General features: G+C 45.5%; 1 protein-coding gene across 1 annotated transcript; it reads right to left on the minus strand.

Moving 5' to 3' along the window:
• STT3A (STT3 oligosaccharyltransferase complex catalytic subunit A) lies at positions 1–24,964 on the minus strand. The gene is made up of 19 exons (XM_077839759.1): positions 24,893–24,964; positions 21,616–21,695; positions 21,000–21,125; positions 20,575–20,635; positions 19,369–19,490; positions 18,012–18,157; positions 16,442–16,532; positions 15,076–15,182; positions 12,735–12,899; positions 11,405–11,585; positions 10,221–10,376; positions 8,903–8,994; positions 7,729–7,884; positions 7,196–7,384; positions 4,579–4,695; positions 4,233–4,335; positions 2,753–2,941; positions 1,858–1,973; positions 1–270 (listed from the first exon to the last, which is right to left on the minus strand). Exons 3-19 carry the CDS (start codon positions 21,085–21,087, stop codon positions 232–234), a joined length of 2,118 nt encoding a protein of 705 aa, XP_077695885.1. The 5' UTR covers positions 21,088–21,125; positions 21,616–21,695; positions 24,893–24,964; the 3' UTR covers positions 1–231.

Below are 24,964 nucleotides of genomic sequence, written 5' to 3' on the forward strand. Positions count from 1 at the left end.
TCTTTTTCATTCCCCCTTTAATCAACCCACCGTAAAGCCATTATTTCTGATTTGGTAACCGGTTCATATTTATAAAAAATCATTCCATCAAATACAGACTGAACGCATGAGGATGGGACTTCACGGGCAGTTAAATCCAACTCCTTTCTGCACTTACAAACTGTATAAAAAAATTCTGCTTCACAGGCAAAGGCTCGGTCAGTGCAGTTTGCGTTAAAGCTGAAGGCAAATTTATGTTCTTGACAATCCACGATTATCCAAGTCCTTTACCTGCAAGACACAAATAATCTTTGCAGCTTTCCATAGTTCCATTAACACAGGGAACTTCTCTGCTGCGTATTGACTCCAGCACGTTTAGGAGAAATCATAAATTATTCGTACTGACTTGTCCACTTTGTGTTGGCAACTCAACATTCAAAGTTACATTCTTTTTACTCCTGTTCACAAGTACTTTGCTGTCTGTAGCTCATGCACTTCTAAACACCAAAAGGGCAAGTCATTTCACTTATACAGTTTCCCTACCTTTTCACAAGCTATCCAGCTAAGTGAGGGGAGAAACATCTAGGATCATTTCACTTGTCTGTAACGTTATATTCCACACACATGCTCCATCGGTTCCAATTCTTAGCTGTAGTAGCCACAGGATAATTTTAAATTTCAGTGTTTAAAGTTTAACAAAATGTTCAGCCCAAATTCTTTAGACTGCTGGCTGCACATTACTATCCAGATATAATCCACTTTCAAACACAGTAACAGAATACCACTTTGTACTTCTATAGTGCTTAGGTACCATGGTGATGGGAGCCATATGTGGATTTTGACAGCACTTGGTAACTAAGGTAAGAACCTAAGAAAGACCACTCTAGATCAGACCAATGGTCCATCTAGCCCAGTATCCAGTCTTCTGCCAGTGGCCGATGTCAAATGCTTCAGAGTGATCCCATCCCCTGTTGTCCAGTCCATTTCCTGGTAGCTGGAAGTTTAGGGACACCCAGAGCATGGGGTTGCATCCCTGATCATCTTGGCTAATAGCCATTGATGGACTTACTATCATCATCAACCCCATTTTACAGATGGAGAAATAGATGCAGAGAGGTGAACAGACTTGTTCAAGGTCACAGAGCAAATCTGTGGCAGAAGTGGGACTACAACCTATTTCTACTAACTCCTAGTCTTGTGCCCTGCTCACTGGACCCATGCTGCCTTTGAGTATTTAATGGAAAGGGCAAAAACGGTATTAGCTGTTTCAGAGAAGGTATGATGTGATCGCATATAAAGACCAAACAAATGGCATCAGTACAGGGGAACTGAAGACCTGTGCCACAGTCTGCATTCATTATTTGTTTACTTTAGTATAGCAGAAATAAGATCTGTGATCTAATCTATGGAGCATCACCTTCACAGCCATCTGGTGGCCTACGCTTCCCAATTCCCCTGCAGCATAGCTAACAAAATACATCCTCTGACACTTGTGTGGGCATGCAAGGAATGTTCAAGAATCCTAATCAAAATGGGGCATTTCCGGTACAACAATATAGAAAATGCCAACTAAAGAAACAAAGAGCCCTGAAGGAAAGGCAGCATCAGACCTGGTTTAAAGCTTGATTCCTTTGTAAATTTAGCAGTCCAGTTATTACGGCATTCCTGGCAGCTTCCCAGGACTTGTAGCCCATATCAGTAGCCTAAACTTGCCTAGAAAGCTGGACTCCATCCTTTGTTTAAAAGAAAAAAATTCCCAAAGTCTCACTTCCAAAAAGGCTGTCATATCCCAGCACAGGCAAACCCCAGATACCCAGACTGTTCACAATTTCCCCCCGCTCCTCTGTAGAGAGACGATAGCACCCACTGCCTGCTTACTTTGTATATTCGAACTAGCCAGTGCTCTGTGGTATATGCCTCCTCCAGCACATCGAGTTCAAAGTCTTTGTTTCCAATCTCAGCGTTTCTCACTCTGTCATAACCTGGGGGACGCTCTAGAAAGAATGGGAGTGGGGAAAATGACCAACAGCTTCAGAGTCCACATTTCTGCCAAAAATAATACAGGTCCTTCCAACCCAAATGAAAACCCTTTCCCAAGGCCTCTCAAAACCCAGTGGGCAGACAATGCATTCAAAACATGGAGCTGGCCAGGCTCTTCTCTTTCCCCAGATGACTCAATTCTGAACGTACAGCCTCCTGTGAGTTCTAACACAGTCTGTGCCCCCTATATAAAGTCAGATTTTCATCTCTTTATGTTCTGAAGGGCTGCAGTACAAGCCTCCTCGGGGCAAGCCAGAGCAGGGAAACAAGGTAAGTGGGAGGTGTTATTTTTTGTATTCCTTTCAGCTGTATTCCTTTCCAAATGCATCCTTAACTTTTGGGTGTCAGGTATCAAGATGTTCTCATGAAAGGCAGTCATGCGCCAACATCAGCACAGCAGGCTCAGAGCTGCCAATGCCTTCAAAGAAAGCCCAGAGCCTGGCAATGCACTTTATATTCCAGAACAAAACTTTGCACTGGTGTGCAGTGCTGGAATGACAGTCCTGCCAATAGAAGCCCTCCTTCCCCACCCCCAGGAGGTAGGGCAACATCCTCTCCATTTACAGAGTAGAGACAGAAAAAGGAAGGGACTTGCTCAAGTTCACACAGCAAGTTAGCATCAGAGTTGGGAACAGAACCTCAGGATCTGGGTACCCATGTTCCCTGCTCTAATGCCTAGACAGTATTCCTGATACTCTTCTGCAATACCAACACAAGGACCATTACTACATACTGGCTTCTGTGTAGACCTGCCCGAAGCGGTAGTAGCACATCTTATACATAAGGCAGTTGAGCAACACAGGGGAACCTTCCCTATCCACACGGAACTCTCCTGTCGGCGTGTAGTAATCGTGCTCCTTTATGTGCTTCCCGGTGTCTGTGCTTCCACCAATTCGCACCATCCACAGAAACTTGTTTATATCTAACAGAGGTAGGAAAGAGAGGTCAAAGTGTTTTTACACATCACACGTACTTCAAGCAAACAGTCTAAGCAGCTAAGAATGGCACTCAGCAGGGTCAACTTTCAGACTTCAGGCCTCCACCAGTTAGATGACCCATGTGAAGGACCACACACAGGGCATGTGGTTATTGAGACAACTGCCCATCTGGAGGCACAAGGCTGAAAGGCAGGTGCCCTCAGTCCCTATATTCAGAAATGTCAGTAGCAGCTGGACCTCCTGGAGAGCCTCACTTCAGGCTGAAACTGTATATGTGGATCTGAGTGAAGAAACAAGGTAGATGAAGCTGCTTTGAACTCTGTAATCTCCCCTAATCGCACAAGCTAGGAGCTCAGTGAGCAAATAGGTAAAAGGTGCCATCTACATTCTTCTCAAGTGGAAACATGAATTCATTAAACCTCAATACCCACCAGGAGGTAGGGAATTATCTCCAGTTTACTGATAGGGAAATGAAGGCAGAGAATGTAAGTGACTTTGCCCAGGAACACAGAACATATGCTCCACCTGCTACCCAAACTGCAACCTTCCCTCAAACATCATAAGGCACTTAATCACTACCTCGGTAATAAGTCTCACAGTAACTTAAATACTTTGCAAAATTACTGCATAACAAGCTATTGTAAGTTCCAGAGGGTACCTACAATTGAATTGCAGGATTGTTCTTGTTCCTGGCAGAGAATTGGTTTTGTGTTTCTCTAATACCCAGCCTGAAGGCTCAGAAGATACCATCCAATTCGATTAGCAAGCCCCCTAGACACCCTTTGATCAAACAGTATCGTACAAACAAATCCAGGCATTCACCAGCAAGATGGAGCAGCTACATGAATCATTCTGGCCTTGCCACGCACCTGCTCATCCCTACACTGATTATCCATCCCAGAAGTCTAACAGAACCTCCAGCCTACCTGTCCATTCTAGTCTGTGTGTTGGGATTAATTTACATTAGATTAAAAAAAAAACCACCAATAACAAACCCTCCCAATTTAAGAGTAACCATGGGCTAGGTCTTTCCTTCCCCTGCTGCTTGTGCAGTGTAGCTCCAGCCAGCTCTTCAGTGGTCACCTGGTGCAGCGGCTGAATGCACAACCTGCTACTGTGCATTGTGCAGGCAGAAGATGAGAGCATCACAGCACAGAAATAAGGGTTATTCATGCAAGAAGGGAGTGTGGGCAACTGGGCTAGAGGGATGAGTTAGCATGCAGGAGTTTGCACTGCAGAGCTGTAAGGAAAGGGTTTTAGAGTGACATATGTTACCATCTGAGGAATATCCAGTGAGGCCTCCAAATATTACCAGCACATAACTGACATCCAGCTCCCTCATAATTTCATAGGCCTTCTCTTCGGTGGATGCCATTGCCTTGGAGAAAAACAAAGCCAGAGTCAAGCCATAGCCATGAAATCCACAGTAACCCCATCACACGGGAGTACAAGCTGCATCATGGAATCGTCTCCATCAATAAATAAGAGCACGGGTCACTCAAATGAGAGCTAGAACCTCCACTCAGTGCAGCACCCAAGAAGAATTCATCTTCATCCATGGGAGGTTTTTCGTGGTACACTAAGAAGAGAGGTCCTGCGTTCAAGGAGTCACTGCACCTACCTGACCAACTCGGGAGATGTGTGTGTTATTCCAGGTGTTGTTGTCTACAAGAATCGTCCGATTCGCCATGGCTGTTATCTGATACCCATAGTCCCACCAGGACATGACCTTTGCATCCTGCATTCAAATACGAAAGAACCAATTAGTCACCTGCTTTCAACCAAAATTCAGAAAGGGCGCTGTCCTATTCCCACTACAACACACTTAAGTCGCAGGCCTGAGTGATTTGTTCTGAGAAGCTTAAACATTTGCATCAGGTTCCCAAAGTCCTTTGGCTCTAGGGTTGCTTAGGAATAAACATTATTATAGGACACTACAGTGTTCATTGAAGTTGAACTAGTCTGTGATGGAAAAAAGTTGGGCAGCCATAGAGCCACGTATGCCAAAGGTTCAGAGACAAAGCAGGCGGGGCGGGGCGCGCAAGAGCATTAAAAGCTTGCTCAAACAGCTGAGCTCTGCAGCAAACTGGGCCATCTCTGCAAATAAAGACATCTGGAAAAGAACTATCTGCGATCTCATTTCCCAGCTACAAAATACACAGAGAGCAAGACTGCAACAGGGAATTCCTTGAAAGCTGCCAAGAAAGGCTTTGTTAAAATGGAGAAGGGGCTCAAAGATGCTGTGCCTGCCAATATTCCCCGCAACCATTTCAACATACAGATCACCTCTAGCTCAGGCTGTATCCAGAGGAACCCTCACCTCGCCATTTTATCCCTTTCTTTGAGTCTGAAATCTGAGGCCAAAGACCTATTTACACAGCCAAACTGACCATGTCAGTGGACAGCATTCTTGCTCACAGACTGAATTAAGGTGTATTACAACCCCTTTAGATTGTGTTACAGTTGTGCAATGACCCAGGCTATAATGCTAGAATGTGGAGTTGTGATGCAGTTTGTTCTAGTCTACATAGGTAGGATCAAACTGCCTTACACTGCAACCTTCTAAAACGGTTGATTTTCATGGCTAGATAGGCCCAACACAGGAACTGCTCCATGCGTTAGTTGTATAGCGAGTCACTAATATGTTAGCTTCTGGAGACTGATAGTCTTGCAATACAACCAATTGCTCCAGAGACCCAGGGACTGAGATAATTTCCAAACCTTTGTTGTGTGTGACAGAACTACTCACTGCACCGGACAGTTTTAAATTTAAAGTGACACACTGGGTCTCGGAGGCCAAGTCAGAGACATACAGTATCATCTTGGAGTTAACACCACCAGAATTATGAACTGACTGGTCAACCACACACCACAGGTGGAAGCAAAAATATGCAATCAAGCAGCAGCGGGGGGGGGGAGGGAAAGCAAATATAGTACAGTACTGTGTTAAACTACTAAAAATATAAAGGGAAAGTTTAAACAAAAAGAAGAGTTGACAAGGTAAGGAAACGGTTTCTGTGCTTGTTTCATTTACATTAAGATGGTTAAATGCAGCATTTTTCTTCTGCACAGTAAAGTTTCAAAGCTGCATTAAGTCAATGCTCTGTTGTAAACTTTTGAAAGAACAACCATAATGTTTTGTTCAGAGTTACAAACATTTCAGAGTTACGAAAAACCTCCATTCCCAATGTGTTCGGAACTCTGAGGTTCATCCTCATAGGCAATGCCTCTGCAGAGGTGAGCTGTACTCCCCAGTGCCAGTCCAAAGGGACATAATGGTAAAGTTAGAGCAACACCTAACCTACACTTTCATAACCTCCCACAAATGAAACAAATGTGTCAAACCTGTTTGCTTCCCACAAGTCTAGGCCAGCGGCCCAGCACTGTGAACAGCAGATCCATGTGCCACCTGCAGCTCTACAGAACACAAACCAGCTGATGTGCAACAGACACTACGGCAAAGAACCTTCACCTCCCCAAGAAAAGAACAGTGTAAAAGCAAGTCATTCTGCAAGCGATGAAGGGCAATTTATCAGGGCCCTTCCTGTACAGACACACTAAAAGCAGCTAACTTACTTTTCCAGTTTTCCATTAGCGTGTGATGCCATCAGGCTGAATATTAGTATCTTGCAAATAGGGCCTTGTGGCCCCTGCCAGGAAGCTTGGGACCTAGGGATGGGTTACAAATGTAACCCCATGCTTACTCAGTGTAATAATATTCACTCAAGTAGTACCTTTCATACCAGGCTATCAGAGCCCTTTACAAACAGTAATTAATTAGTTAGGCCTCTTCACTCTCCTAGAAGGGAGCTATGCAACTATTATCTCCATTTTACAGATGGAATAGTTGAGGCACATATCGGATAAGTGACCTCCCACCGTCACACACCATGGGGAATTAGAACCCAGGAGTCCAGACTCCCAGTTGTGCACCGTGGACAGGTACGGCAGTAGAGAAAATAAACATAAAACCCTGCTCGTCAGAAACAGATTTAATTCTGTTTCAGTTTTGATTTAGCACATTTAAATAAAAACCTGATCAGTGCCTCCTCCTCTTACTCGGAATAAATCTAATTTAGCCAAATATTCTGGCATTTAAGCCCAAATTGTTGCCATTGTCTCCCCAGCGACAGAAGGTGCAACAGCCCTGTAAGCTGTCAGGATTCAAGTCTCCTTGCTCCACCTGAAACCAAGCCCTAGGATCACTTTGTTTGTGCAGAGACCCTGTGGCAGTTTACCTCTGGCGTATTGTGACGCAGCCAGTAATACGCCTCTCTGAAGTCATCAAAGATGATCCTACTGCCATCCCCCCCACGAGCAGATAGCACTATGGAGGGGGAGGAGTAGGCCTCACTGGTTACCCAAGTCGAATGAAAAGTGTAGGTGATCAAGAAGAAAGCCATAACCAGGATCATGCCACTGGCAACCTAGGGAAGCAACAGACAGTATCAAAAGCATGTCAGAAGGTTCACTCATTTTGAAAGAGAGCTCAACCTCATATCACAGAGCTGTGCTCAACCAAAGTGCAGGGATCACAAGCGATGATTGGTCTACTCTATGCTTAGAAAAGAGACTCTACCACTGATCCTCTCTGAGCTACTCAAAAGGAGGGCTAGAGAACATCCCCATGTCACTTCCCCGCACCCCGCAATCTCCTTCCCCCACCTCCTTTAATTACATTCCCCCATAGAGATTTGGAGCACTTCCCCCAGATCAGTGCCCACATGGTTTCCCCTTGAAACCTGGATTATAATCATGCATGAAAACCCACTTCGTTTTTAATAGGGTAGGTAGAGTCCTGTTGCTTTTTGGTTTTCTTGTCTGGTCGGCTGATATCCAGGTTCTTCATGTAAGTGGAGAGCACCTGAGAAACCCCAATGCCAGATAGAATGCACATAACTGGGGCCAGAACCAGCATGAGACGCACCTGTTGAAGACAACAGGACATTTAGTACCTGGCCACAGAATGATGAGCTCCTAGCAAAATGCACAATGAGCACAGAAATGAAATACAGACAGTGGGTGCATATAGCTCCTCCCCATGGATGCAGTGACTGTACAGGCAAACAGCCATACTGTACTTCGCAATAACCATCCCAGCCTGGACATAAGACTGTTTTCCAGTGGACCATCATTATGTTGAACACACTGGCATTCAGGACCAAAGCAGAATGTTATGAATCACCTGATTTTAGAATGCATCACCTAATGCCAACAATGAAATCAGTTACATGCAGCATTAGGCTGTCCAAGGGGAATGCAAGGCAACATGCCTAGTGCCATGGGGTCTTTGAATTTCTCAGGGATGGCCACCAGCCATGTGCAGGAGGGATCTTAATTTAACATCACTTCTACAACCTCTAATACTGTTGTACTGTAACCAAGAATTAACGGATGCTTCCATGCACAGAGGTCAACTCTCACCTGGGGCACAATGTGCTAAACCAAAATCCTGAACTACTAGCTCACCATCAGCCACTCAGCTTTAATAATGAAATCCAGAGCCTACCACCTAGAAGCTTGATGGGCTTTACAACTCAGCTGTGAAAAACTAGAAAGAACATTCACTAATCCCTCCCAAAAATCTACTCACCCACGGCGATGGCAAGAGAGAGACTAATGATATTTCATTGCCGCTTCAAAAATCTCGCAAGGGCGCATTCCCTAACAAAACCTCACAACCATGTGTGATTGAAAAACAGAAAAATGTCATGACTGTTTTAACTAACTCTGTGGGTAACATTAGCTCTGTTTGACAATTGAAAAAGTTCAGACATAAGGAGGAGAAATTACTCTAAGGCCACTAGTGAGTCAGTAACAGACTGACTAGGAGCCATCCTAGTTCTCCACTTTACTCATTTCCTCTTTCTACCCATTTTTCCATCCCCAGGATGGTCAATCCCGTGACTTCGCACATTCAATCCTCAGCACGTGGCAGCTCTCACCATGACTGCAGAGAAATACATGCTGGTTACGCCGTACATGATGATAAAAATGCGGGCGTCCGACAGATTACTGAAACAGTAATACAGACCAACTGTAAGAGAGGGAGAGACAGGTCAGCAGCCAGCTTGGCAATTTCCTTCTAGGCCAAGAGTTAAAACGCATTGTATTAAACAAATGCAGGACCAAACCAGAATGTTATGAATCACCTGATTTTAGAATGCATCACCTGTTGCCAACAATGAAATCAGTTACATGCAGCATTAGGCTGTCCAAGGAGAATGCAAGGCTACAATGCATTAACACCAGGGATGGGGCAGTGCTGGTCAGGTATTGTAAGGCTGTCTTGTGATGAATTAGCCCGTCAACATGGGGTTGAGGGTTAGAAGACAGAGCAAATGCTGGGCTTACTGTGCATAACAAGGGACCCATAAGTATGTGGTGTGCTACAGCATTAAGACAATGAGCAGGACATTTTATTGGCACAGCAACGAATGATTCAGCTGATTTAGGGGGTTTTTGTGTACGAAGCATACAAGGCTGTAGTACCCTCACTAACCAACCAATGCTCTGCAGACTGCACTTGCTTCTTATTCATATCTGGGTGTAATTCAAAATATTAGCACCAATTAACCCCAAATGCTCAGATCTAAAGACTGAGGGCAGAAGGCCATGGGGTAATCTCAGCAGTGACAACAGTTCATGGCAGGGATAGGCTGTCTCTCCAGTGTTAATAATATCCAGCACCTATTGTGTTTATAGCTTTCCATCCATAGATCTGAAAGTATTTTACAAGGCAGTTTAAGCATTATCATCCCATTTTACAGAGAATGGAATGACTTGCTCAGGATCACACTGTAGCAGAGAAAGCAACAGAACCCAGAAGTCCTAACTCCCATTCCAATGTTCTCTCTGCTATATAATGCTCTTTCATGGCAGTTGGGACCCAAGCCACACAGGCCATGCCATAAGGTCAACACTCTGGACTGCATCCAGAAGTAAAAGTGCAGGTTTCAGAGTGGATGTAGTATGAAACGCATGGCTGACAATGCTAAGCCGGGGGCAGCTCCATGGTGCACTAGCTGAAGCTTTTAAGTGGCCCTAAAATGTAGGCCTAACCAGCTGTACATTGCAATGCAATTTCCCACTGATCTTCTGTTGGACAAGGGTTTTGGCTTTTGGTATAAAGTTCCTCCACTCTAGGGCTTTGCCCACTTGGTGTGGGCAGGGGCCTGTCATTAGAATTTCTGCAGCAATTTTTTTCTTCATCGGAATCGGATTGGTGTGAGCACATTCCATAAACAAGTGCACTGAACTCACCTGGGAACATGAAAACAAGAAGCTGCAGATCAAAGTAATAGGAGGACCAAGTGGTGGGCTGGTGCTCAGAGACTGAAGCAATGATGGGAATGTTATTCTTTGCATAGGAAGGATCCAGCAGAGAGTAGAAACGGCCAGTCCAAGGAGAGATTTTCCCTGGCAGAGAGGAGAGAAATCCACATTTATGTACTGGAGTCACAGGTCAGTTTACACCAGAAAGTTCTTTTACAGAGGACGAATATGTAGAGCTGTAATTGTATCTCACAAATATTGATCACATGCAATACTATTAATATACTGAATTTATTACTCCTCAGAATTACTAGGTTTTAAAATAGCTGTAAAGTGCAGCTCTCCTCTGAAAGGCACTCTCAGCATGGAGCTCCACAGTGCCATTTGTAATAGTCTCTCCTTGACTCCAGGTCAAATCTGTTCAGATTCCAAGTCAAGCAGCAGTTGTGTAACCTCTAGCTCAGCAAACTCAGTATGGGATCCAAGAGTCCTTTCTGACACTTCTATCACCAGCCATACAGATTCTGCTGCTGGAGATTAGTTAACTGTTCTGAAGATGAAGCATGAACCAGAATATACTCCAGCTCCAGCTCCCAGAGTTGTGCTGGCTCTGTTGGGCTAACAAAAATACTAAAAACATGCTTTTAGTGAATAACATAAGAAGATTATGAGTACTTGTGGCACCTTAGACTAACAAATTTATTTGAGCATAAGCTTTCGTGAGCTACAGCTCACTTCATCGGATGCATTTTTTTTTCCACTGAATGCATCCGATGAAGTGAGCTGTAGCTCACGAAAGCTTATGCTCAAATAAATTTGTTAGTCTTTAAGGTGCCAAAAGTCCTCTTTTTCTTTTTGCGAATACAGACTAACACGGCTGCTACTCTGAAATAAGAAGATGATGACTCTGAACACACACACAGGGGATCAGGTTTGAGGAAGAAGGAGCTATTTCTACTTATCAGAGTAGAGCTACACTTTGCATGCAGATTTTGGTACAAGAGCTAGTACAACTTCTCAGCCAAGATAAGGGTTCTTTCCTATTTCATTGAAGGAATGAATTAAATTAACCATTATGCCACTTTTCAAAGCAATAGCAGGAAAGTGAAGCAGAAAATTCATGTGTTCCATCACCAACACAATCACAGCTTTTGTCACATATCTCAATCTACCTGTCAGCATCAGCACAGCTCCTATAGTGAGAAGAACAAATCCAACCAGGGAGATCACACTTCTGAAGAGAATTTCAAATTGCTGGGGGTTCAGCTTGCTGCGCAGGTAATCCACAAAGGCATGGATCTGACACAGGCCAAAGACCCCCAAGGCAGCCATGTGCTCAGATGACAGGACAGGCTGTGAGGAGAAAGAGCGGGATCAGATGCGAAGGAGAACGACAGCAGATATTTCAATCTGCTTTCCAGCAGCATTCTCACCGAGTCACATGAAGCCTTCCCCTCTGGGCAGAGAGTGCACCACTCCGCCAGGAAGAGTCATTTTCTCACACAAATTAAAGTTCTTAGGAAGCCAGAAAGAAAATTAAATCCAGGAGCCACAATGAGAGCCCTGATCATACCAATCCCTTTTTCCACATACTCTCTCCCCGAGAACTTGTTAAAACAAAGATGCTGACCTGAACTGATACCGTAACATTTAGCATATGGTAGTAGCTCAGATTAAGTCTCCTGAGTATCTAAGCAGGAGCCCAGAAAGACAACATAACTGCAGCTCAAGATGGTTTCAGCTGGCTCATTCGTTTATGAGAAAATAGGGGCATTTTAATAAAAAGGTAACAACAAAGACGCAGTGAATAATCTAATACCAGCCTACTGCTGTAGAAGTCACCCAGCCTTACAACCACGCCCAGGCTAAGTTGTAAACATGTAACATTTGACAAAGGCTGTAAAGCAGCTTTCTCCCCATTTCACGGAGCTGGAAACAGACGCACAGCGAGGTTAAGTGACTTGCCCAAGGCCCCAGAAAGTCAGTATGGCAAAGCTGGAAGTAGAACCCATCCCCCACTGGACAACCCGGCCTTCCATAATTAGCACTGGGACTAGAAAAGCCATAATAAGAAACAATGACCTTAATCACAATGGCATTGAGTAAGTCCGTGAAGACCAAGTGGTTTTAAGAACAGGCAAACCCAAGTGATTTGGAACTTACAGCTATTTTATAATAATGGGTTTTATAATAACTTAAAATATCCAGAACACAGCAGGTCAGGATATTTGCTAGCACTGATAACAGTCTGCAGCCCTCTGACGAACAGTGCAAAGAGCATTACCGAAGTTCATGAAGCTCTGCACACTTCTGGGAGGAAATTCAGTCATATCATCCCTCTGTTACATATGAACTGAGGGACAGAGAGGTGAAGCATCTCCCCTAAGGTCACACAATAAGTTAGTGGCAGAGCCAGGAACAGAACTCAAACATCAACCTACAGTTCCCCTTCTCTAACCGCTAGACCATACTCCATCTCACTGCTTCATTTAATTCCCTTACCTGGAAGCCAACAAAGGAAATCTGCATAGACAAGATGGTTCCTAAGCAGTACACGGTGCAGTAGGCTACATAGATCCTGTGGGAGAAGCGTCCTGTCAGCATCAGCACAAGGACATGCAGGGGGATCAGGTTAATCAGAAATACGTAGCCACCCCACGAGGAGACCTGGGTAAGAAAAGAAAAAAAAAAACAATTCTATGCTCAGAATCAGTTGCACTGTGGGGATGGAAAAGAGGTTAATATTCTACAGGCCATCTCCCATTCCCTTACTCCTTTTGACAGGGAGACAACTGGGCCCAGAATCCTACAATGCTGAAAAGCCATTCTCCCTTTTATACAAATCATGGCTAACGTGACTGGGAGAGTAACTGCAGAGTGGACGAAAGACTGCGCACTCAGTGAATATGCCAGGGAAGCAACAAACATGCAGCAGATCAAATACCATCAATATTTAAGTAAAATATATTAAGGAAGACAAGCTAAGCTGAGCTGTGCATCTTTCACTACAGGGCATCCAAACTCTATCCAATACAGGCCCATGCTTGCCAACTTCACAGAAATGCATGGTATGCTCATAGGTTGTGTAAGACAGACTACAGCTACCCTCATCTGCCATGTAGGCCACATAGGACAACTGGTCCAATTTTACAAGATACCCACAAAGTATCATGGGCTTTTGCTCAAAAACAGGACCATTTTCACTCAGGAATGGTCTGATTCTTAAGCAAACTAATACTTTCAAAGTTCCCTTTAAAAGGAAACAAATTCCCATCAACACCCATGTGAAAATGGAATTTCTCACAGTAGCCAATGCCACATACGTGGGACTCTTGATCACACTCCAGTCGTTTTTAAACAGTTACCAATTCAAAACGTTCTTCAGAATTAACACTGTCCGTATATAGCAGCCTTCTTGTGATGGTTTCAAACAATGCAGAGTTAACGTCCCTCTTTGGCTTTTCTAACACTTAGTTCACTGTTTCTCTCAGCAGACTTGGGCAAATGTTACTGTTGTTTGTACATTTAGTACATCCCACTAGAGGGAAGAGAACATGTAAAAGTCATAGTGCTACCCCAATTCCAAACATCTTTCCTTTTAAGTGACTCTTCTTTAAAAATCTGCCTTTTCTCTGCTAGTTTAGATGAGCTCTCCAGCACTGACCTGACAGGAAAATGCACCCAAAGAAAGAGAATTATCTTTGTAGCCACATGGAAGAATTTCAGAATGGCTCATCTCAGATCTTGCATTATCTGCTGTATTATGAATATAGTCTTATGTGACGCTTACCCAGACTCGCCAATGCTACTACTATGCACAAACAATATGGCATGTAACACTGGGAATTATTAGCAGTTAATCTGATACAGTATTCATAAAAGCTGAACGGAGCATTGACCCTACTTGCTCCACTCAAAAAAGCCAAATAAAGAAAAAGCAACAGAAAATAGCATCTGAGAATATACAGAGACCGCTGGGTCTTAATGACAGCATCCAGGCAGCTTAGATCACTGGACAAAATGAAACCCACTACACAGGAAACAGGAGGAGTGAAAGCTTTGCCCCTCACTTCATTTCAACATATCAGGATGAATGTTCCACAGGAGGGGGGAAACATGTCCTTCTGGCTTTGAAATCAAATTCTAGTTTTTTTACGCCTCAGATAAATTTTCTTTACACTGGAGTTGCTAACAGAGCATCTCTGCTGGGCTGCTCTGGAGTCCTCGAACACCAGACAGCATGCTAGGCAGCTCTGCTTACTATTTGCTTTGACCATGTCTACACTAGGAAAAGAGGTGAAGGCCAACACATGTTAAAATCCTAATGTAGGCAAGGCAAGTTGTAGTTTTAACATGTCAGTCTGTATATGGAAACCCTAGGCTTTACTTTGATCAGCTAATGTGTTAAAAAAAAACACCTTTTCTCCTAATGAGGACAAGGCCTTTGATACCTGGACTCTGCAACATCACCCCCTATAATAAAAAGGGTCAATGGATAATAAAGCTCAATCAGCAGGGAGTCAATCCAAGGGCTCCCAACCACTGGCCCCGTCAGCAACCTGGTAGGAACTAGGCAGACACATGTAACTGGCATAAAATGATACAAAATATAGTCACCCGCAACTTCAATACCCAGGTGTGCCGCAGGGAGGATACACCCTACATATAGGGATCATCAAGGAACACAGGATGGAAGATTGAATGCTGAAACAGAGACAGACAGCTGCAGGACACATTTGACACCCAGGCTGTATTTTGGTTACTTCTGGTCAACTCCCACAGCTGAAGTGGTCACTGGCTTGTTGGAGATTCCTAAACACTATGAACAGAAACAGACACTTACCATGTAGAAGTAGGCAAGGGCACACATGGCTGCCCAGTAGATGGAGCCAGTCTTCACTGCTTTGATCCACATGTAGTAAGTTAGCAACATACAGAATATTGCAATACCTGAGCAAAATAATGTACAGAAATCAGCCTGGAAAAACTATGGACACAAAAACAAATATCTCCCCTGAAGGGCCCAGGACAACCTCACCGTGGCAAAAAGGACAAGCCCTTTAATTCAATGGGGATTAGGTGCCTAACTTACTTAGGCGCTTTTGTAAATCTCACTAGACAACATCTGCATCTTTAGGCACCTAAAAACCTTGGTAAACCTGACCCTAGGTCCACCATGTTGTCCAAGGAGACAAAATTTCCTCACAGTAGTAATAGCCATTGCATCACTGGCAATGTGATCTCCTATGAAAGTTACTGCCCTATGTCAAAATGTCTTTCCCTCAAAGTTCAGCCATGGGACTAGGGCACAGCACACACTGTCCAGCTCCTGAAAAACCCCCCACTGGTTTGGGAACCACATGTGCAGTGGCAGTGCCTACCTAGATTTCAATATATTACACGCTGTGTGCACCCTTCACAGAGCGAACGCCAGAAATCCTTATCGCAAGGAGCAGAGGCCTACAAAATTACTGTCTGTTACACGGACAACTTAACATGTCACTGTCTATGTTGCCTTGGGCCCCTGGAAGAAACATCTACCCCGTATGTGAATGTATATGTAAATTAAATTACAATTTAAAGCACAATTCAAGGTTTAAAAAAGGTAAACATGGTTCCTTCTGACTCTACAAATTTGCTTCTGGTGCCTCTCCAAGTCACATCTGCTAACTTTGCTGACAAGTTGCTTCTTGGTAGCCCCAGCAGTACCAACACAGCTACAGAAGAGCAAGCTGGATTCTGTTCTGTTTTAGGTACCAAGAGCGAACTTGTCTCCATTTCAGCTGCAGAATTGTTGTTACTGGCAGCGAGGTAAGGGGAAGAAGAAACATGGCAAGCGTAGTAGAGTTTATGGAGCTGGTAGAATCGCTTGGTGACATGAAACTGACGATATTCCTATTAGAGTATGATTAGCATGCTCATTTCTGTACAAAAGAGAAAAGATGCTTTCTGTCCTGAGAGGTCAGCTGCCTCAACTGGACAGGCAAAACATGCTGGATGGGCAGGAGAAAAGCCACATCTCAATGTAGTGAAGATTTTGTCTGGTGGATCATTATTGATTAGGAATGACCCAGCTGTGTGTCTCTGGGAGCGAATACAGGACGAATCACACAATGCTATTTTTACAGTCAGTTTTCAGCACGTAGTGGTTCTTTAGGGGTTACCTTCTGTCTCTACATAACCCCATTTTGGAGTCCCACCGATCTCACCTTCATTGTCATAGGAGCCAGCCACAGAACGAGAGATGTAACCAGGCACCACGGCAATCATGGCAGCAGCTAGGAGACCTGCCCCTGCATCCTGGGAACCACATATGGTCAGAGGGAAAGAGATTCAACTTCAGTCTTTAAAGAGAGATTTACAAACAAGCATGGCTGGCAAAAGCAAACTAACCCAAGGCACAGTTCCTGCTTAGTGACTTGGTAAAATAATCAATTCTCCCAGCCCAAGGGGCCCTAGAGAAGATTTGCCATACCCCACTCCCTCTGAGACCTGTATCAGAGCCTGCCTTCAGCTGAGGAGAGCTGGAGGAGGATCCCCTTTGGGGCCCATAAGAGGGGCTCTTGTCTGCTAGAGGGGGATCAATACAGAGACTGAAACACAGACCAGAGAGTCAAACCTGATTACTGCATGTACCACCCTGACAAAAAGCTGGCAGAAGGAAGGAACTCACAGAGCTGTATCTAAACAGAATCCTGAAACTACCTTCATTATGGCTACAAAATGCTGACAGTAAGGCTGAAACTCCCAGTTGGGCAGGCTGGCATGGGGAACACGAACATATGAGACTGAATGCGGAAGGATCTTTGGGCAGTAGCCCAAGGTCACCCTCTCCAGCTCAAACATCTTTTTAAAAGCCAGTGGGCAGAACTAAGCAAACATGAATGATTTTGCACTATCGCTGTGCAAAGCAGCTCTGGTGGGAAAATAAAGCCCAGGCACTTGGGACCAAATTGCGTTGCTCGTGCAGATGAACGTGACACGGCGGAGGCTCTGGACACACATTCCTGTGCAATTACAAGCCTTGCAGGTCATTCAAAAGGCATCTCCAGGCAGCACAGAATTTTAAAGGGCACAAAATAAACTGTGGCCCAGATGCCTCAAACAAATAGAGATCCTGAAGCAACTCTCAGAGCTGCCTTTGGGTCAAGCTGAGGCAATACATTTAAGCCCCAACCCCTCCTACTCCCATTCTCCCTACCACATTTAACATGACAAGGAGCAAGGAAACAGGACTCAAGCTGGAATCCGAGGCCAACTATTGCCATTTACAAACCCCCAGGCATTGTGGGATTTGTAGCACTCACAGAGCCATGTGTGAGACACAGGACCTAAACATGACAGAAGGGGAGAGCTGCTATTTTTTCCTAGTCTGTAAGACCCCAGCATGGTTGCTAACCTGCTGGCCTCCCATCAAAGCCAGTCAGCGCCAAGCACTCAGAGGTCAGTGCAAAATGAAATAGAGCACGGAAAAGATCCCATTGGGTAGGAGTCAATAAAAAACCCAGTCAAGAATATACAGGCCTCCCAAATAGTTTGGGGGATTTTTCAAGGCCAGATGAATAAACTGAACTACCTGATGAATCTGGCTCTCAAACAGCAAATAATCAATAGACAACAAAGTAACAGAAGTATTAAGGACCATAATCTCACGCCCCCCGCAATTCTCAGTGCTTCTGCTCTGTCATATAGGTACACCAGACAGCAAATCTCATGCCCTCTACGGAAAGCTACAAAACTCAGAAGTTATGCACAGATCTACTCTTTATCACTCTTTACCTTGAGTTCTTTGGTGAGGTGATAAGTTACTATGGTGGTGAAGGAAGAGAAGAGGGGAGCCAGGAATACACAAACATTTCGGATGTCAATGGTAATGTGGAAGAAGTGCAGAACATGGTAAATCGCTGCTGATGTGATCATCAAACCTGAATGACAGAGAATCTTGTTAGCAAGGGGTCATTGATTCACCAGCAATACATGAGCTATACTTCATTTAGCACAGAAGGCAACTGAGATGCTGTTTTAAGTTAAGAAAGGGATAATTTAGCTGCTGTAAAGAGAATTTAAAGGACACAGTCAGATTAAAGCATTTACACTAATTCTTTATGTAAATTATGACTATCTAGGTACTTATATTGCCCTTAACACTATTATCTGAAGGTCTCAGGGACCCCCAAACCTTCCTAAATTAGAGGCTTGGTGGGGAGAGGATATAAAACAGGGATGTCTGGCCAGTGCCTCTGATCCAAGAGAATGCTGGTCAGATTTAAAGGGACAGCCATCAAAATACTCCAGAGCCTTTTAAAGACATCTGGCATCTGTCTTAACTGGGCTCTGAACATGGGATAAAGTGCAGACTTCCTCCCACAGTTGGCCTTGAGTAAACCAGACAGCAGCTTTGAACTATGTTCTACCTTTGGAGAATCTGCAACAAAGTGCAACCCTGCAGGACAAAACTGGACTACATTTAAGTGAAGTCTGTTATCTCGAGGCCTGTATTAGAATTATGAATGCCCAGATCATGTGTAAAAAGAAAAGGAGGACTTGTGGCACCTTAGAGACTAACCAATTTATTTGAGCATAAGCTTTCGTGAACTACAGCTCACTTCATCGGATGCAACGTGTGTGAACTCCGAGAATTCCACCTCTCGGTCAATCAGGTACCATGGTGCAAGTAGAATCAACAGTATAGTTCACGCCAGCCAGCTACTGTCCAAAACTCGAACCAAGGGGGGGAAGGGGGAGGAAAGACATACCCATGTGCCGCTCCGATCACATTGTCTTAGATGAATAATCCTTAAATCCTAGCAAGGACTATCTGAACTACCACAATCAGATGCTAGCCCAGTGGGCTACCACATTACTAGTCAATTTGTTTATCCAAAATTATTTCTTAGGTACCATTTCAGCTACGCAACTAATAAGAACAATTCTAATGTTTCATGACGCTGATGTAAAGTGAGAGAGAAAAATCAAGTTTGATTGCCTGGCCACAAAAATATCGGAGCTAGGGAACAGGAGAGACAAGATTAAGGGATAAGTCTCTTGAACCAAGATAAGGGCTTGGAATCTGCACCATCTGAACTTCTTGTACTTTAAAGTGAGGTTTAGTGCAAAAGAAACACCCTGGCTTTACCCGGATAAATGGTTCCACCAATGATCCTCCCCAGGGGGTACCAGGCTCTGTCGTCAAACCAGTTGTGGAATTTATAGAAGCCCTCCTCTGCCAGGAAGCGGGTCGTGCGGTAGTTAAAATACCTGCAATAGCATGAGATGTTGAGTGTGTCTGCAGCGTGGACACGGGAAACGCTGTTTACTGCTCCTCAGGTTCCAATCTCAGCCTTTAACTAATCAATGCACGAGGAAGTGCCACTATTTATGACACGTGAGTGCCAGCCCAAGTGCTGAGCAGTACACAGTCTTGAAATAAAACCCTTAGGAGATCCATGTGCAAACGCACCAAGTATTAGATACAAGGAGCTCTGGCCATTTCTTTACTATGCATTCTGAGTTTTAGCAGGTAGCAATGTGATCAGCTGGACCTCTCTCCAGCTGTAGACGTTTATGACTAACGATACAGAATACAAAGCTACCCCAGTTGGCAGTATATTTTCTGAAGAGAGAAAGAATGCAGCTCAGACCTCTGCATATCTAGGCTGCCTAACATTTTGCAAGATAGTTGCATTGTGTTTTTACTGGGACAGCCTCAGTAAAAGCAGGACCAGAAGAGATCACTTGCAGAGCCAATTCGATCCCCCATCCTCCCAGCAAGCATGTCACAAAACTGTTCACTACTTTACTCCAGCTTCGCTAAACCATCCTGAACCTCTGTAGTGAAGGTGCCCTGTCCGTCTCCACCTCTGCGCTACTTCCTACTGGTTTCAAAGGTGACCACAAAGGTCCAGATTCTAGTAGATTAACCCAATATGAGCTCAAACCTGCAAGGGGCACTCAGAGCTTTACTACCTAAGCGTACTTTATTGTACTTTTACTTTTTGGGGGTCCTGCATTCATCCCCACCAGGTCCAGAGGCACGCCCTGGCAGCAACATACTTATACCAAAGCTACCAGGGAACCTGTTCAAGTTAACTCCATCTAAGCCAGCTCCACACTCCAGCAAGAATCACTGGCAACAGGGGAGTGCCAGCTTTTGGGGGAGGGCAATCTAAAGGTCTGTGATGAAGGGTACGTTTTCAATCCCCCATCTTTAACGCAGAGCAATTTGCTCAGCACCCTCGCGCATGACATTGCAGAAGGGTAATGTGACCCTGACAAACACAGCACCATTTCTGCATTCTCACAAGGAAAAAGACTAACCAGAGCCCACAAGAATGGTACTTACGGGTCAAATTCATGGATGACACTTTCAAATCTTAACACAGAGAAGAGTCTAGTGGAGAAAGCTGCAAAACATAGGCAGAAGGGAGAATCAACGCACAGCATTCACACAGCAAGGGAAACTTGATTTAGTTCAATGTCTTTGTTCGATGAAAGCTTAAAACCTGTGAAAAGTGGTGGGGTCATCGGAGAAGGTGCGTTTGGCCTGATATCCAGGACTGGCTCAAACTGACCCCTTGAGGGAGTTGGGGTGGAGAGATGTTATTTTCAATGTATTAAAAATAACGGAAAGGGTTTTTTTAAAAGCAATTCTAAAAATAGCTGAGTTCCGTTACCCTAAGAAATGCAGAACATGGAGCTGAGCTAGCAAAATTCTGGAAGTTGCCTTTTGAGGATGTTCATAGTTAAATTACCAAGGCTCAGACTTACATAGCACAGCTGCCATCGACAGGATGAGAAGCTTGAGCAGCGTGTCCTGTTTTTCATAGGACAGGCGGAGAAACCCTAACTTGGTCATTTTCACATCAAAGGCTGCGATGGATGATGCCTGAACACCTGAAAGGGAACAGGACAGAAGGGATGAGCCAAGAGCAAGGCAGCCCGCAGCCCAAGAGCAGCATTTCGGATTCCTGTTAGGACGCTTATTCGGAAGCTCTCTAAATAAGGAATTAACAGCTTCATATTCCCTTGAATGGGACCGTCCCCATGCCTCAACACACTCCATTTCTGCCCCAAAAGGCAGTCTCCCCTCCTGTCATTCTGACTGTGTCACCCGCTCTGGATACTTTCACTGGCTTTCTGTCTCTTATGGAATCTGATTCAAACTTCTCACTAATCCCAGCCCTACTTAGATCTCTGATCTCAGTCCCTCCTCCCCTTACTTTGCCATTCCTCACTTCCTTTCGCTCTCAGCTTCTTCTGCTATACTCCCCCTAAGGCTGGGACACCCTCCCTGCCCTCACCTGCCAGATATCCTTTTCCCCTTCAAATTCATCTTTGAAACACACCTCTTCAAGCAATCCCTCTTCACCAGTAACCCCCTCACCTGATCAGCTGTCCTCAGTCTTGTCTGTGTTTGTCTTGCCTTAGACTGCAAGTTCTTTGGGGCAGAGGATGTGTCTGTTTCTGTGTGTGTAAAGTGCCATGTAAATGTAAGTTTTATAAGCAATTAGCAATAAGTAATACTTCAAAAAGTAATACTTCGAAAGCATTCCCTGGACTAAAACCCTCCCTTCAACTTTTAAAGTGACCTGCAAAGGCCAAAAAAATCCCAAACAAAACAGTACACATAGAGTTTGTGCCCTTTTTTACTCCCATTTGATACATGAAGAGGGCTGAAAGGATCTCCCCCCCACTCCCGATTTGTTTACACTAGAAATTCAGGACTTTTCTACTGTGGACCAGGATAGGGTAGTAAAATTGCACCAGTTTAAATCAATCAATTTAAAATCAACCGGTGAAACTTTTCTAATCGTGACAAGCCCAAAGACACTATAAATATAAAACCAATAGGATTATGATATCAGACAAGAGGGAAGTGAAACCTGATTAAAAAGAGAAGGGAATCTTTGATTTTGTTGACACCTCACCTCTTTAACAAATACATTTGGGAAATAAGTTCTCTTTGTTATTGATTTAGACACCCTAACCCTTCAAGGACAAAGAAAGCTCCATATCCATATGTCTGAGACACCCAATGAGCCTTTCAATTAAGCCAGGGGAGACCAGACTTGACAATCCTGGGATTTGTAAATAAAATAAAGATACGTGCAGAAACACTTCCAGATCTGCTTTACCTATCAGAAAAGTTACAAACTTGCCCAAAAATAATAGTCAAGACCGAATCACTGATGCTACATTTTTAATAGTTTCCCAATTTCGGGGGACACAGAAAGACCATTATTATTCTACTCAAAGGTAACGGAATGCAAATGCCCATGGAGCGTTAGGGCAAGAGAATCTGGCACTGGCTCTGGAGATTTTCTAGATAACGGATAATCTAGCTCTGAGCTTGGCAGCAGCCCCAGGAACCTCAGGGCAACAAAGGATATGGTGCTGGAGTTGCTGCCTATAGATTGTCTGGATTCCAGAAGGTGACACACACAGTAAGTCAGTCTGCCTCACAGGTCATTCTACTAACTGGCAAAGCTGGCTCTAAGGAACATTGTCCAGCCATGGTTTTGTCATCCAGATGGGGCAACCTGCAATTCCTGTACAGTAACTGCCCTCAGTAAGAGGAATAAGCAAAAGGGTAGAGCTCAGGGCCACGGAACAACTGTGGAACGGATACCACCGAGACATCATATCCCCTCCTTCCTCTCAGACTGAACAGAGAGTCATTACAGTCAACTGTTCCCTCTTCTGCAGTCCCCGAAGACTCAATCTTCTGCCCCATATCATTCAACAGCTCTCTGATACCTTTGGGAGAGCTACAGAGTTAACACAGGTGAAAGTGCCAGCATTATCTCCTAGCTTTCTCAATGTCCAGCCAAAATCAGCACCTGGATGAAGACCAGCTCCCTAAAGCTGAACTCAGGCAAGATGAAGGTGATGCTTGTAGGATGAGGGAAAGTCCTTCAAGGAATTTGGCTCCTCTACAGCACTCCCTACTAGTGAGGGCAGGGCAGTCAGTAACCTTGGAGTCCGTTTTAACTTCCTCCATGGCACTGGGTACCCAAATGATCATGATGTAAAAAAGTGCCCCCTGCCATCTATGACTGGCCAGGTGATTGCACATCTCTTATCAGATACAGAGCTCCTCGTGGTGATCAATATAATAAATGTCATTCATGGCCTCTGGGGTTTGATTATTGCAACTCATATTGAGGAAAGAGGCCACATGCCCCGAAAAAGCTTCAGCTGGTACAAAATACAGCAGCCCATCAGCTTAGCACCATAAGTCACTCATCACAGGTCTCCACCCTCTGCACTTCTCACCAATGAACAGTCCAGTTCAAAGTCTCTAGCCCAATAGCCCGCCCTGGGACTGACCCTCGGTACCCCCACCTCGAGCATGGCCTCTCACAATTGCTACCTTCCACCGAGGCTATGCAACTGTCAATCTGCAGGGAAAGGCTCCTTAGTGCAGAAGACAGAAATTTCATGAGAGCTGACTTTAGACCAGAGGTTCTAAAACGGTAGTCCGTGGACCGCCAGTGGTCCACAAGCTCCATTCAGGTGGTCCGCGGATAGTTCCCTCTAAGGTGCACGCCTGGGCGGTCGCACACAAGAGAATGAAGGGCCACCCACCTAATTAGTGGAGCCACTGATTAGGTGCCTGGACCCTGGAGAAGTCGCACATGTAAGGTGAGGTGGCGGCTTGTGGGGGAATAGGGGGTAGGCGGGAGAGGGCAGTGGGGTGAGAAGAGGGGGTGGGGGGGAATTTGGGATGTGCGAGGCTGCAGCGGCCAGAGAAAGAGGCGACTTTCTCCAGCTCCAGGGCTGCAGCTGCTGGGAAGAGATGGCCCTCCTTCCCAGCCCCAGCTCTGTGGCTGGGGAGAGACTCCCGCTCCTTCCCAGCTCCAGCTCGGGGGCTGCCGTGGCAGGGGAAGAGGGGGCACATCCATCACATTTGAAAGGTAAGCCTACGGATATTAAAATATGAGTTGTGGGCTTTTATTTGTAGAACAAAAAACCGTTAATTATTATTAATTTTTTTATATATAGCGCTTTTATCCAAAGGGCTTTACAACGGTTAGCGAAGGGTCCGAACAGAGTTCGGAAAGATTATTAAGTGGTCCGCTAAGACCCTCGGCCATTTCCCGGGGTCTGCAGAAAAAAAGAAAAAAGTTCGAGACCCACTGGCCGAGACTACGGGACCCGCTGCCACAAAAGCGACGTGGCCACAGGCCTCGGCGTGTTCAGCGCTAGACCCACACCCGGCTGCCCCCCGGGGCCGGTCCCTCAGCAGGTCCGGCGCACCCGCTACCGCACCCCGCCGTCATGCGTGACAGCGTCGCCGTAACACCCGGGAGCCCCAGTCCTAGACTGGGACCCCCCCCGTGCTAGGCGCTGTACAAACCGACACAAGAGACAGGCCCTGCCCCCAGGAGCCCCTGGCCTGACGCCCAGAGCGAGAGCCCGGCGGGCAGGGGCCCCGGAGCACCCGCCGGCCGAGAGGCCTGGGGGCCAAGGAGGGCGGGGAGCTCCCCCAGCCGCAGAGGCCGAGAGCCGGGGGAGGGGGCGGCGGAGGCCGGGGCGGCGGGGGGGAGGGGCCGGGGGAGCGAGAACGAGCCCGCCCGCCAACGCGGACGCTGCCCCCGGCGACCCGACGCTGCACGCGCGGAGACCCCGCAGGCCGGCCCGGGCCCTCACCCCCTCACCTGGGCGCCGCTCTCCGCCCCGCTCCCTCAGCCAGCCATCTGCTCGGCGCACCCACCCCGGCTCGCGCCTCC

Source organism: Eretmochelys imbricata, chromosome 22 (genome assembly GCF_965152235.1).
Source record: "Eretmochelys imbricata isolate rEreImb1 chromosome 22, rEreImb1.hap1, whole genome shotgun sequence".
Taxonomy (NCBI): domain Eukaryota; kingdom Metazoa; phylum Chordata; order Testudines; family Cheloniidae; genus Eretmochelys; species Eretmochelys imbricata.